Source organism: Micropterus dolomieu, linkage group LG21 (genome assembly GCF_021292245.1).
Source record: "Micropterus dolomieu isolate WLL.071019.BEF.003 ecotype Adirondacks linkage group LG21, ASM2129224v1, whole genome shotgun sequence".
Taxonomy (NCBI): Eukaryota; Metazoa; Chordata; class Actinopteri; order Centrarchiformes; family Centrarchidae; genus Micropterus; species Micropterus dolomieu.
In genome coordinates this window covers 22742283-22755156 of record NC_060170.1, presented here as the reverse complement: position 1 = coordinate 22755156, position 12874 = coordinate 22742283, and the positions used below count along the sequence as shown (strand labels likewise).

Genomic DNA, 12874 nt, shown 5'->3' with positions numbered 1-12874 from the left:
CACATCGCCGAAAACCCAAGGCCCACAAAAGGTCACAGAACTCATTTTCCCCGGTCTAACTCTGAAAGAGGCTCTCACTGTCTGAAGCAGTACCTGTCAGTGAATTTGATATTCTAGACATTGCATCGTCTCTCCCTGTCTGTCTTTGTGTCATTCTCTCCATTGCATTGCCCCAAGGGAGGAGCCATCCCCACGGTCCTGTGCCAGCTGCTCAGTGGTCCAGCCTGTGTGCTGCTCCACTGTGTGAGGCGGTGTGCACTGGAGCCTCAGGGCCCTGTCGCCACGCTGCCTGGCCCCCTGCCTGAGGGGCTCGCTGACAGGGGGTCTGAAGGGACTGGACAGTACTAGTCCACCAGGGAGAGACCTATGACAGTGGACTGAGGGGACCATTGTGTCTGACTTTGTCTCTGTGCATGTATGTATGTGTGACAGACAGGTAAGTTATGCATACATATTAATAACTGCATCAGTGTGCAGCGCAATACAGAAACATAGTGACCTGATCAGTCTGTGGAGTGAATTCAAACAACTGTAAAGCAGAGTTTGCTATTACTGAAACTGGTTTCTGATTGGCTGGAAGATCTTCATTAAAATTATATTTGGGATGTGCAAAGTATAATAAACTCTAGGTTACCATAACAACATATTTTAGCTACAGTAACAATTAAATACACTTGGTGAAACATACACGGCAATAAGAAAAATTAAATGACAATACAAATGTTTCTCCATAAATGTTTCAATATCCAGTAAAATGAAAAAGCATTTTCTTGCATGAAGTATATAGGGGAAGATTGCATACATAAATCCATTTCTACCAAAAAGTCACAAATTTCTCTTCTGACCAAGTGAAAGAAAATGTTTTTTTGAAACTGCAATATTTCAGCATGGATCTTCATCAAGCATCAACAACATCTTTACATGAGAGCCACAAGAAGCAGCACTAACAAAAATGCTCAAATCACAAACAACTGACATTAAAGAAAACCACTAAAACCTAAAACCATTTCTCTTCTGTTTAATTTCTGTCAAAAGGGTTTTTGAAATTTAAACTTCTAATAAAATGTGATCATAGATTTGGATCTATCCCTCCAACTAATCAACCCTTCCCCCCATAGAAACCCCACCGATCAGCAAGCCAGCCATCAATAGCAGCAATAACCATAGTTGAAGGTGGGTCTGTAAGTTGCCATCATCATCTGCAGCTCTTTCTGTGGGCCAGAGGCTCAAATGGAGGACAATAAAAATGGGCCTCCTCCCCATCCTCTATAAGTTGGATAATAGAGGAAGAGAGAGATCCAGAGTGAATGGCACAGACCGTTTTGCAGTCTTTTTTCAGCTGCTTCTTATGTCTCACATAAAGTCCTCCTTACTGAAGATTTGTCCCGCCCCAACATTCTGTTTCAGTGTACAATATATGAAACAAGGAGGAAAATGAGTGACTGGATTTTCATTATGGGATAGTTCACACCAATCATAGCGCTGCCCCTCAGGATTTTTACCTATTAAAATGCTTTTAGACAAGTCATCTTTAAGAAAATGTGATTACAGAATGCCAGTTTCAACAGAGAAAGATGCAGTATGAGTTCCACTTTACAGCTAAAAGAAATTCTTATACTGGGAGTATGAGAAACAACGACATGACATTGTTGTCTCACACATAAAACTCTCAAGTGCATATATGATGACCTAACAGGGCGACTTGGCGGCAGTGCATGAGTATGCATCTGGGAAAGGGGAAGAATCTGACCCCTGACACAGTCCAACAAATGTTGCTGCATTTATTCTTTGGCTGATAGTTTAATGTTCTTTTCCCAAAGAGGTTCTATTTTCTTTTTGGGTGAAGCTGAAGAAGAAGGAGGCCAGTGTTTTCCGTTAGCAGTACAAGGAGAAACTAAATGGCCTGCTGTGAGAACAGGTAGACGGCAGTGAAAAATGCCATTCAGAAGTGCAGAGGGAAGTGGCCCTCTTCATCATCGACTGTTATTTCTGTAAAAGACGGGCAGGCACAAGCAGGTGGATGGGCTAAGATCGAAACAGATGGTCAGACTGGCTCTCTGAGACACCACACTGGTTGAGACCAGACATTTACATACACCAACAAATGATATCTGAATAGTTTATTGTCAAACAGTCCAGACAGTGTTAATCCGTAAAGAGCTATAAAAAAAAGCTATACAGTTTTACTGCACTGCACAATCTAGACTTTATGTGCATGTGTGTTTGTACGTTACCATACTGTAACAATCAAGAAAATTAGGTTTGAGAATTAATGTCAGCATAAGGAATTAACATATAACAATTGCGTATAAACATTCAACCAGGGAATTTTGCAATTAAGCTGAAACTAACTAGGTATTTAATACACTTCAATTAGGACTGAAAAAGACAAAACCCTGCACAGACATTCACACAACCAGAACCAAGACAACAAACAGATCAATACAACCCACAACCTAACATTAAGAGCAATGAATTCCTCTTGGAGACACACATCTTAAGTCATACAGGACAACTAATCATTGTTCAAAAAATTATCAACTCAGGAAGAAAAATTAGCTGTTTCAAATCACAAGAACTGGTGTAAAAGTGTATTCCAGATGGAGGTATTGTTTTTTAGGTCAGCATTCCAAAATCAAAGCCTGGTATGTACAAGTATGTGTGATCTTGAGCTCATTTTGAGTCTAGAGGAGGGAAGAGCAATATTGGCAACATTGGAAAATTCCTATTGATTATTCTTCTTTTCTCTGAGCGCCGGCTTGTTAAAAAAGACCCCTCTTGGAAACACGATCAATTAGTGAGATAGTGCTTGCTATTGATCACCCCCACCACCACCATCTCACAAGGATCTTGCCTTACAATGGATCCCTCCACACACTCCTTATGACCAACTATTGATCTCAGCTTCTTTGCCAAATATAAAAGCACACACTCACACTGAGCACTGACCCCTCCCATCCAAAGCACACCGTCTAATACTAATACTGACATCTGCTAGTCTCTATTGTAAACCCATGGTTCACTCATAAATATAGAGGCCAGCTTTGGCCCAGAACCAATATAGTTTCTCAGAGGTCAGGGGTCAGCATGGCAATAATCCTGCCATTAACAGATCTGCCTCGGTTAATACTGAGAACTTTTTAAAGTAGAGGAGCTTAATGGAGTAAAACAACAAAGACTGGGCGGAAATATCGTATTATACATAGGGCTGATTATATTTTTCATTTGATTGATATGTTAATCATTGATTGACTTAAGTGATTAAAACTAAAAGGTAGAAAGCAGAGATAAGCAGCAAATTCTCTCTTTGGAGGAGCTGGAACATTTAGCTTTTTTGCTTCATAAATGACACAATTAATCAATTATCAGAATTGTTGCCAATTAATTTACAACAGACAACTGACTAACTGATTGATCCACTAATTGTTTCGGCACTAATTATGAAAACAACTGCCACGCAATACAAAAATATTATGGCAAAACAGAAAAATGTTACTCCAGGATAAATAAAAAAAATAGTAATAATACTGAATGCACGACTTTGAAGACTTAGTAAAGATTTATGATGATGAGTCCAGAGGAATCAATCAATCTATCTGGCTGTTGATCAATCATCTAGCCAATCAGTGAACAACCCAGTCCATCAGTCAAAGATAAGACACCCTCCAAACAATTGACATCAGGCCTGTGAGTATAGCAGTTCAACAATGCTAAGATTAGACAATTGTAAAACTATTAGACACAGCAGGCAGTGGGGTATTAGATAGTTCTCTCCCATAGGCAACTTAAGAGTCATCTCTTTGTCAACGACTGCCCTTGCCCTCTTCATCCCTCGGTCCCTCCACCCTCTATCCCTTCACCCCTCCTCATGGATCAGCTGTGATCTCCTCTCTCTCCTTTCACTCAAATCAGGATTAGGGAGAAGAGGAGGCGGAGGGGAGGGGAGAGAGGGGTGCTGCAGCAGCAGGAGAAGGGGGAGAGAAAACTGAAACAATATGGAAAGGAGATTAGAAAAGAGGGGGTTTGGGCCGTTTGGGGAATTACAAACTCCCTTGTGCTTGGGAAGGTGTCCTAATGACACCGCCTAATTATGGCAAAATTAGACAGGCTAAAGGGAAGGAGGAGTGGTGGTGGTGGTGGTAGTGGAGGAGATGGTAACGTGAAGGAAAAAGAAGTGGAGCAAGGGAATTAAGCAACAGGGAGTGAAGAAGTAAGTGCTTAGTTCAAGTGAACGGAAAAGAGCGAGACGGGTGTACAGAAGTACAGATACGAGGCGAGGCGGGGAGGAAGGGAGCATGGGGCTGAGAGTGAGAGAAAAAAGAGAAAAGGAAGAAGAAAAAGGGGAGAAAGCAGTGGCTGGGCGATAGGAGTGAGTGGGCCCCAGCACGCTGCATGTTAATTGGAGAACAGGTGTTGGGGCTGGGAGCAGGAGGCTGATTACTGGAGCCACAGAAACAGACCGTCTCCTCCACACACACACACATGCACACACACACACACACACACACACACACACTCACACAACTGCAGACACACATAATGCCCAAATGCACGTAGGCTGTACACACACATGAATAATTTAAGAACCAAGCAGTGACTAGGGAAAAAAGGTCAAAGTAGGGGTCACAAAGATACATACGCAATCACACAAGCATCCATATACATACATAAATAAACGTGCAAGCATCCGCGCACACACATGAAAATAAACATCATTTTGCATGCACACAAACAGCGTTTACATGCTCTGAACATACACACACACATCTTGCCCTGTCAATCTTTTTACTTTTTCAGTGTGTGGTGTACATATATTCAGTCGAATGAGAAAGTGCACATAAAGGTGGGATGAAAGGGCACAGGGCCAATGCAGAATTCCATTGGCTTATCAGAAATGAACTGGCTCCTAATAGGCTGCTCCCTGAGGAGAGGATTTCGCAGGCCAGTCAAGAGGGAGAAGCCCCCATCAGGATGGGATATGCCCAGTGTGATTAGAGAGTACAGTAGGTCAATGATTCCATTTAAATCAATCCTCACATCCGCACACCAGCCTGCACACACACACACACACACAAACACACACACACACACACACACACACCCAAGTAGTCACAAAGAGATATAGATTGTTCTTTCCTCACCAGACCGCCACCGAGCTACTAACAAACAAATTTGGAACAGGTTTAGCCATGTTAGGAGGAAGTATAAAAGTGCAGAGGGGGTTATTGGGAGAGTAATGTGCTACAGTAAATGAGAAAAGCAGCTGCTCCTAGGTATTCTGGGAAAATTCAAAAGACAACAGCCCGATTTTTCCGTTGTATGAAAACTATCTTCAGCAGAGATCCTTTGAGACACACTGTCAACAGCCAGCCAGCTTGAACTGAGGAGGGGAAAGAAAAGGGCCCTTGACGTATATGAAGTAAGTGTTTTCTAGACAGGCAATTTGAGGGAAGGAGGGAAGGAAGGAGAGACGAGTGGAGGGATTGAGGCGAGGGAGAGGAGATGAACGTTGTGTCGATGACATCGCAGAGAAAGTATTTCACATGCGGTCTGCTTATGAGCATTCATCACACTTGTTAATGCCAGGCAGACAGCGCGAGACCTTCGAAATCCCTCAGACGTGAAGGCCCTCACACACGCTGATTATGGCGGTGGTCATCCCCCTTTAAGTCTGATAACTGGCTGTCAGGGTGAACATTTAGTACATATGTGGGCCTGTCTGCTGGTGTGAAAGATACACATGCTTCTGATAAAAGGAAATCTATGCTTTTGGTAGGGTTCAGGTGCAATGTGGGCTTGTTGAATATAATAGTCGAAACAGATCCAAGCAGGCTGAAGCTAGACCAACAGATAAACACAAAGCTGAAGAGAGAGAAACGCATGGGGGCCAGACATGGGCACAGCTACTTTAAACTGTATATTGCTTGCGTTGATGCAGTGTTAACTGACTATGAACCCTTATCTTTGTAAACAATAATAGTTCTATGTGCGCACACAAACATAAACACTGCTGTAGAAATACATCCAGCCCATACATCCGTACATGCATATGTTGTAAATGGGGCTTCTACTCTGCTATGTAGCTACGTTTCTCACTTGGCCATAAATGCAACAGCTGATTGGTGAGATCTCAGCTCAGGGACCTTCATCAAACTATGATCTGTCTCTCCCTTTCTTTGTGACTGTGTAGGTGCATATACATGCAAAGAAAGGGCAACCTGAATATTTAATATGAGGTGGTGCTTGTTTGAGATGTTGAACACTGTGTGGGATGTGGTTTGATCTTATTACCTGTCAATGATGACTGGGTCAGAGGGCGTCTCGTTTCGGTTGCCGCAACTTTTCTTCTCACAACAGCGGCTGAGTAGGCAGTTAAAGAGACAGAAAAAGAGGAAAAAGTCAGTGGAGGGGAAAAAAAACAAATTAAACAGGAGGAGCCATCATTGTCTGGCCCATCCGCATCCACAGGCCCAGACTACTCTGCCCCGCAGTCGGCCAAGATCCAGGAGCACACAAAGGAGGCATGAGAGGGGAGGGGAAGAATAGACAAAAGAATAAAAGAGGAAGAAAAGGTACAACAACACACCCTACAAACAGTGAGAGACCATTCAAAAGTGAAAAGCCAGCCAGGCAATCTGTCACATTGATTTCGAAATCAAACTCAACCCCCACGCAGCCTCATTGCGCACACATATACACACACACACCATCCCACAACATCCTACCATTCGTCAGCAGTCCTGTCCGAGGAGCCTGCTGGCCACCCAGCACCCCCTCCCTAAAGTCCCCTTCACTGCATAACAAAAGTACCCCCACCCCTAACCATCTGCCACCCCTACACCTCGCCTCACCCCTCTCGTGTCCCAGCTTGGCCCTGCCCTGCCCCCCCCCTCCACCCCCCTGTCAGACGGCCTCACTCCCCAGCTGTGACGCTTGCCCTCTGCCTCTTCGGCTCTGTTATTAGCCAGCTGTGAGTCACATTCGGGCATCTGCTGGCTACACAATGGCAAACCCTACTCCGTCTTAGCCCCTCTTCCCATGTCCCAGCCCCCTATCCTTCCCCCTGCTGCCCTCAAATCCTGGGTCACTGCCCCAATTCCAGACCACTCTCTTCAGCTTCTTCTCTATCCATAACCCCGTGTTCACCTATTTTCTTTATTCACCAAGTAATAAACAAAACCCTCTGGTCCCTAATCCATGACTAGACTCATTAAACTTGCTCAGCTTTGTAACAACTCACTGAGAATACACCACTACAACATCACATGTTGACAAAGTTCAAACGTGATGTCTTGGCTAAACAGAAGCGCTAGAGATACATTTCGATGAGCGAAACGTGGATTTTTCCCTTAAAGTGTGTCTGATGCTGTCAGCTGTGGTCTGGCTGCAAAACTCCAGGCCAGAAAGAGAGGAGCTCCAGGAAGAAACAGGAGCTGGCCGGGGACATGCTGCGTTACAGCAGAAAGCAGCAGGGGGTTACCACTGTAACAAGGATGATGACAGACAGGCTAGACTTACGGTTCAACCACAGGCAAGTTTTTGAAAAAGTACAGCCCCAAGCATCATCCCAAAACCACATTTCAAACTCACTGAGACAAAGCAGAGTGAAGGAGAGTAATGGATATTTGGATTTTGTCCCTGTGGGTGAAGATCTGAATGAGAGTATGTGTTTTTGTGTGTTGTACTCACCTGCACATAACCTCATGTGTGAGCAGAACTCTGCACATTTCTGGATTCTTGTTTTGGCCCTCATACGCAATGGGCTAAGAGGAGGAAATGAGGAGCAATGGTGACGTATTCAATTTCATGTAGAAATCAATTAAAGCATTATTTACGTAGCTGAGGGTTAAATCCCCTTTTAGAAGACTTAAGGAAAGTTTACTAACCTGTTTATTGACGGAGTCGATAAGTCGTGCATAAAGATCCTGCTCTGTACGAACACCTGCAAGAAGAAACAAAACAAATTGGTTGTTATTGGTAACTTTAAATACGTACTTTAGGCTTGAGAGAGATTTTACTGAAGTGAGACAAATTTCCCAAAGATAGTGAATGTATGATCTCTTGCCCTCAGTGCTTCAGATGGAAACTGGGAGTAGAAGAGAGATCAAGCTAGAAATAGACATTTTCATTGTGCAGATAACCTCCACATCACCGGACAAATAATAAATGAAGGCTGATTCAGTCGACCCTAATTGCAAAATATTATATAACCATAAATGAAGCAACTGAAATTGCACTTAAACTTCTAAACTTACTTCAACCAGTGGATAAAAAAGTACATAGTGCTGAGGATTCTCAAAATAAAATGGGAAAATGTACAACATTAATCTTTTTTTTTATCTCAAACTCTGGACAAGCTCTCAGAAAAAGCATTGAACTCTGTCCAGCCAACATGGAGGAATAAGATTGGCATGCAGTTCATATTTTTTCTCTGATGGTTGCAGAGGGGATTGAGCGTTATTTGATGTTTGATGATTATTAGTCATGTTCTGCTTCGAGGCCAGAATTTACAATGACATTCTCACGATTTGTCAGGCTGGTCTTTTTTTGGTTATTTCTCAGTTAACTTCTGATTATTATTTAGTTGACTGACTGGAGATTAGAGTTAAACAGGTAAAGTAGCAACTGATCAGTTTGTGAAGGGGTTTGATTGATGAACTAATGAGTCTTTAACATTGTTTTGAGTTCTGTGTAATCAGGTGTGTCTCAGAGTGAGATTTCCAGAAACACCTGAACCTCTGGATGCTTCAAACCCCCGCTGTAAATCACACAAGATAGGGAAACGACATGTAATGAATTGCTTCTTTGGGAGAAGAACGCATTACCCAAGGATTTTTTTATAGAGACTTTGGAGAGTATTGCTTTTAAAATGTGTTCCTCTCATCAAAGTCTCGATTGAGATGCCTTTGATATCGCTTGGGGGAAGGGGATGAGAGGAGGGGATGTAGAGGAAGTGCTTTTGGTGTGCTTGTATGAACGTGTGTGTGTGTGTGTGTGTGTGGAGGGTGTATAAGGGGGTTGCTCTGGAACATGTCTTTTATCTTCTCTCCCATGGGTGCCACTGCGATGGCAGAGTAGGGCCAGCAGCGGCTCATGGGAACCGAATTTCTCTGTGTATCCCCAGATCTGATGTAGAAGCACCATGGGGGGTTAGAGGAGTGTGGTGGGGTGGGGATAGAGGGTGTTTGGGGGGGTGGCAACATGCACCTCATTTCCCCGTACATGGGCCCATGTATTGGCTCCTCGCAGAACTGAACGTTGAATTATACAAACCCAGTGATTAAATGATGAGCAGAATGTGATTTATGAGAGGAGAGGCGAGGTAAGGCAGGGGAGGATGGGGAAGAAGATTGCTTAAGTGGAAAAGTGTGTGTCACGTTAGCACTCTGGTGTCACAGGTGACCTTTTTTAACTCCTGTTACATGCAGGGCTCAGATTTGTCATCTGAATGATCAAATTAGACACCTCAAAAAGCAATGAATCAGCCCATAACCTGAGAACTCATGTTTGACTCCACTCACCGTTGCTGTAGAGGAGCTGCAGCTTGTAGTGGGTGCCGTTGTTGGTCTTTTCTCCCGTCTGCTCCTTGGAAAGAGAGGACAGACACACAGACAAATGCAGGGCATGCAGTTAAGCACATTTGGGGCACAGATAAGTACAGCTGGGCATCAGTGAGTCTCTCCTAATCCTGCAGCTCGCCTCTTCCCTCCGAGCAGCATCGAGATCAGAGGGTTGTAGGCTCAAAACCCACGGGGGACCTTTCGTTGTGCTCAAGAGCTGAGCGCTTAACCTTGAGTCGGATGTTCTTTGTAGAGGTTGAACTATCATGTCTGATGCGGACTCCTAAAACCGTACGATCAGATGCAGCGGTCCGCCCCACAATGAGGTAGCAAAGGCATGGTTGTATGTGGACGTGTGTGCAAAGTGTGTTTCAGCAAGTGGAAAGTACTGTGAGACTGAGTAGCAGTCGACCTTGACAGGAAAACTTCCTTTCCACAATCCCTCCTTCCCTCTAGGCTCCTCACTAGCCTCTCAACCCCCCCCCCCCCCCCCCCCCCCCCCCCCCCCCCTCCCCCCCCCCCCCCCCCCCCCCCCCCCCCCCCCCCACACACACACACACACACACACACACATACACACCCACCCCCATTCTCTGTCTCTTGTTCCTTCTCTTTCTCCTCCTCTACCTCTACTGGTCTTTCTAAGTGGTCTCAAAGGAATGCTCTTTGGTCCAATAACCCAGGAGGCTGGCAGCACAGAGATGAGGAGCGAGAACGTGGTTGTGGAAGTATAGAAACTGGGAGAAGGAGACAGTTGTAAGGAGGGAAGAAGAAGAAGAAGAGGGGGGAATTAAGATGCATGAAGATAAGTTGGAGAGGAACAGAGTTTAGAACCTAATATCAAAAGTGAGATTGAGACTTAACATCAGGACATACTTGGATGCCTGGCTTCATAAGTCGCCATGCCATTGCTCTACCTCTGCATAATTACAAAGCAAAAACAGATGCCAGGGTAACCATGCAGAAAATGAACTCCTCCACCGCCGTCACATTACTCCACACTGGCCTGTGTGGCACAAAGGGGAGCACACTGACAGCTTTCAGCCCTGGCATTAGCACTGCCGCCTGCCCTCTCCCTCCCCTCCCCATGAAATTCACAGTAGAACTATGTTTGAACTTCAGCTAACAGGACGGTGTCCTCTTGTCTTTCTCACAGGGGAGAGCTATTGCCAGTTTAGGAGATTCCTGCTCCCCTCACCACAAGGCAGAAACATCCATCAACACTGGGCATAAGGCTCCCACTCCAGGCAGTCTCCCTTCTCTAGTCTCGTTCTAACTCTGTCTCCTTATTTTGGTTTTGTCCAACCTGAGGAATCCACAGCTCCCCCCACAGCAGTATTTAGAGTACGGGGGGGGCACGAAGGAAAAGAGACTTTGATGATTAGTTCACTGTATAACTTAACAGGAGCAAGCATAATTTGCATTTTAAAAAGTAGTGATGTCCTCCTAATGAGGCAAGCTGCTAATTAGTCATTAGATATTCTTTTTCAATCCCACATCATCAGCTCATTGAGGGTAAAGCTTGTGTAAACATCTAGCCGTCAGCTGTTCGATATGCTTGGCTTTGCTCGGGATGGGGTAGATCAAGTTGAACACCTGGTTATATCTGAAATACAGTATATCGCTCATACATTCTGCTGCTGTTATTATTTTTCACCACTTTTCAGCTGATATTGCTTTAGATTTCTGGTTTTAGATGCAAATATGAAAACAGTACAGTGAATTGATGGCATCCTCAAATAAACACAGACAGGCATTCATAAACACTCACACACCTTGTCATGCTCAACAAAGTCCACAAACGCAGTCCTCTCCACCTCCACAGGTTGGCCATGTCTGTCATAGAGCGCCAGGACGAAGTGGAAGAAGTTGGACTTGCGAAGATTTGAGGGCGGCTGCTTCTCAAAGTGAGCTCTTGACAAAGCCACTCCACTGAGGACACAACAGGAAGAGACAGTCAGCTCACACTTCCTGTCATTCTATTAAAGACATTCATATTGTTTTTAATAAAATGATTTAGCTTTTTTTTTTTTATGAAATTGCCATCTCACAATGTATATTGTGGTTGTGGTTGAAAATACTTCTGAAAGAAATCTAAATAAAACAAAAACTGAAGACCAGACTCTTTTCTCTGCATGAAGTTAATATACACCTCAAATATGTTTGATTTATTGGCACTTTAAAGGCAGTTATTTAAATATTAAAATATGTATTTAAAAGCATTTAATTTCCTATTGGTTATTCAAGTTTTTTTATTCTCCAATTGTTAAGGCCTTCAGTTTATCCATATAATAATTAGCAATAATTAGACAAATAAACAACAAATACAGATCATTTATAAATATTTGTTTTCCCCTAACTTGAATACCCTTTTATAGGTCTGTAAGAACTTAATATGGAACTGAAAACAACACAAAGAACAAGGCAGAAAGTAAAAACAGGAAAAGCTAAACTTGTTGAAGCAATTATTTTAGCAAGAAAACTGAAAAAGTCACACTAGAATCCGCATTTTTGACTAGAACTGATGGGGAAGCATCTGGTTTAAAAATGTACATCACTGACTATTGAATTTTAACAAATGAAAGATTAAGTCCCTCAAAAGAGACTCTAGATCTAATTTTACTATTTTCTATAAAATCAACCCCCCAAGAAACGTGAACAAATCTGCACAGAAGAGTCTCTACAGTTTTTTTTTATATTCATCTTGAGTCTAAAATGGGCCATTTGATGTCTTTTCAGATAACTCAAACTTGAGTGGATTATGGATTTTTTTTTTCATGACAGCCGTAAACGTTTCTTCAAAGAATAAAAAAGCCCAAGGGAAATTTTCCCCATAGCGAGTTTTTCTGCACAATCGAAATATTTAAAATTATATTTTAATTAGCAATAAATAACCCTCATCATGATTTCATGATTAAAACACAGTAACCTAGCCTATTATAGCGCCATTGTTGTATCACTTACTAATAGTTATTTATGTTAAGATATACAAATTAACTTGTTGCCTACTTATTTTTCTTGAAAACGTTACTGCATTTTTTTGCGTCTGTTTATGTTTTCTACTTTATCCGTTTGGAACATTAGCACACTGATGTGTGTGTGTGTTGGAAATTAAATGACCAATGTAAGGAGGATGAAAAATGTGGAAAACAGTCTAGGACAAGAAGAAGAATGATTAAACAATAGACAAATAGTTATTTGTGTTTATTAAAATATTGTTGCCGTGAGCATTAAAGGGTTTTTCCGCTACAAATGAAAAGCTAAATCAGCTAAGATAACATAACTGATGGGGGGGGGGGGGGGGGGGTTCACGC

The 12874-nt window shown here is 43.0% G+C and overlaps 1 protein-coding gene across 2 annotated transcripts in view; it reads right to left on the bottom strand.

Moving 5' to 3' along the window:
- ebf2 (EBF transcription factor 2) overlaps nt 1-12874 on the bottom strand; it is a 30078-nt gene that overhangs the window by 16521 nt on the left and 683 nt on the right. For both annotated transcript variants that reach the window (XM_046033884.1, XM_046033883.1), the window contains exons 2-6: nt 11336-11492; nt 9522-9579; nt 7887-7942; nt 7690-7763; nt 6292-6360 (exon numbers count right to left, since the gene is read on the bottom strand). In XM_046033884.1, coding sequence (XP_045889840.1) covers nt 6292-6360; nt 7690-7763; nt 7887-7942; nt 9522-9579; nt 11336-11492 — 414 coding nt within the window. The remainder of the gene's footprint in view (nt 1-6291; nt 6361-7689; nt 7764-7886; nt 7943-9521; nt 9580-11335; nt 11493-12874) is intronic.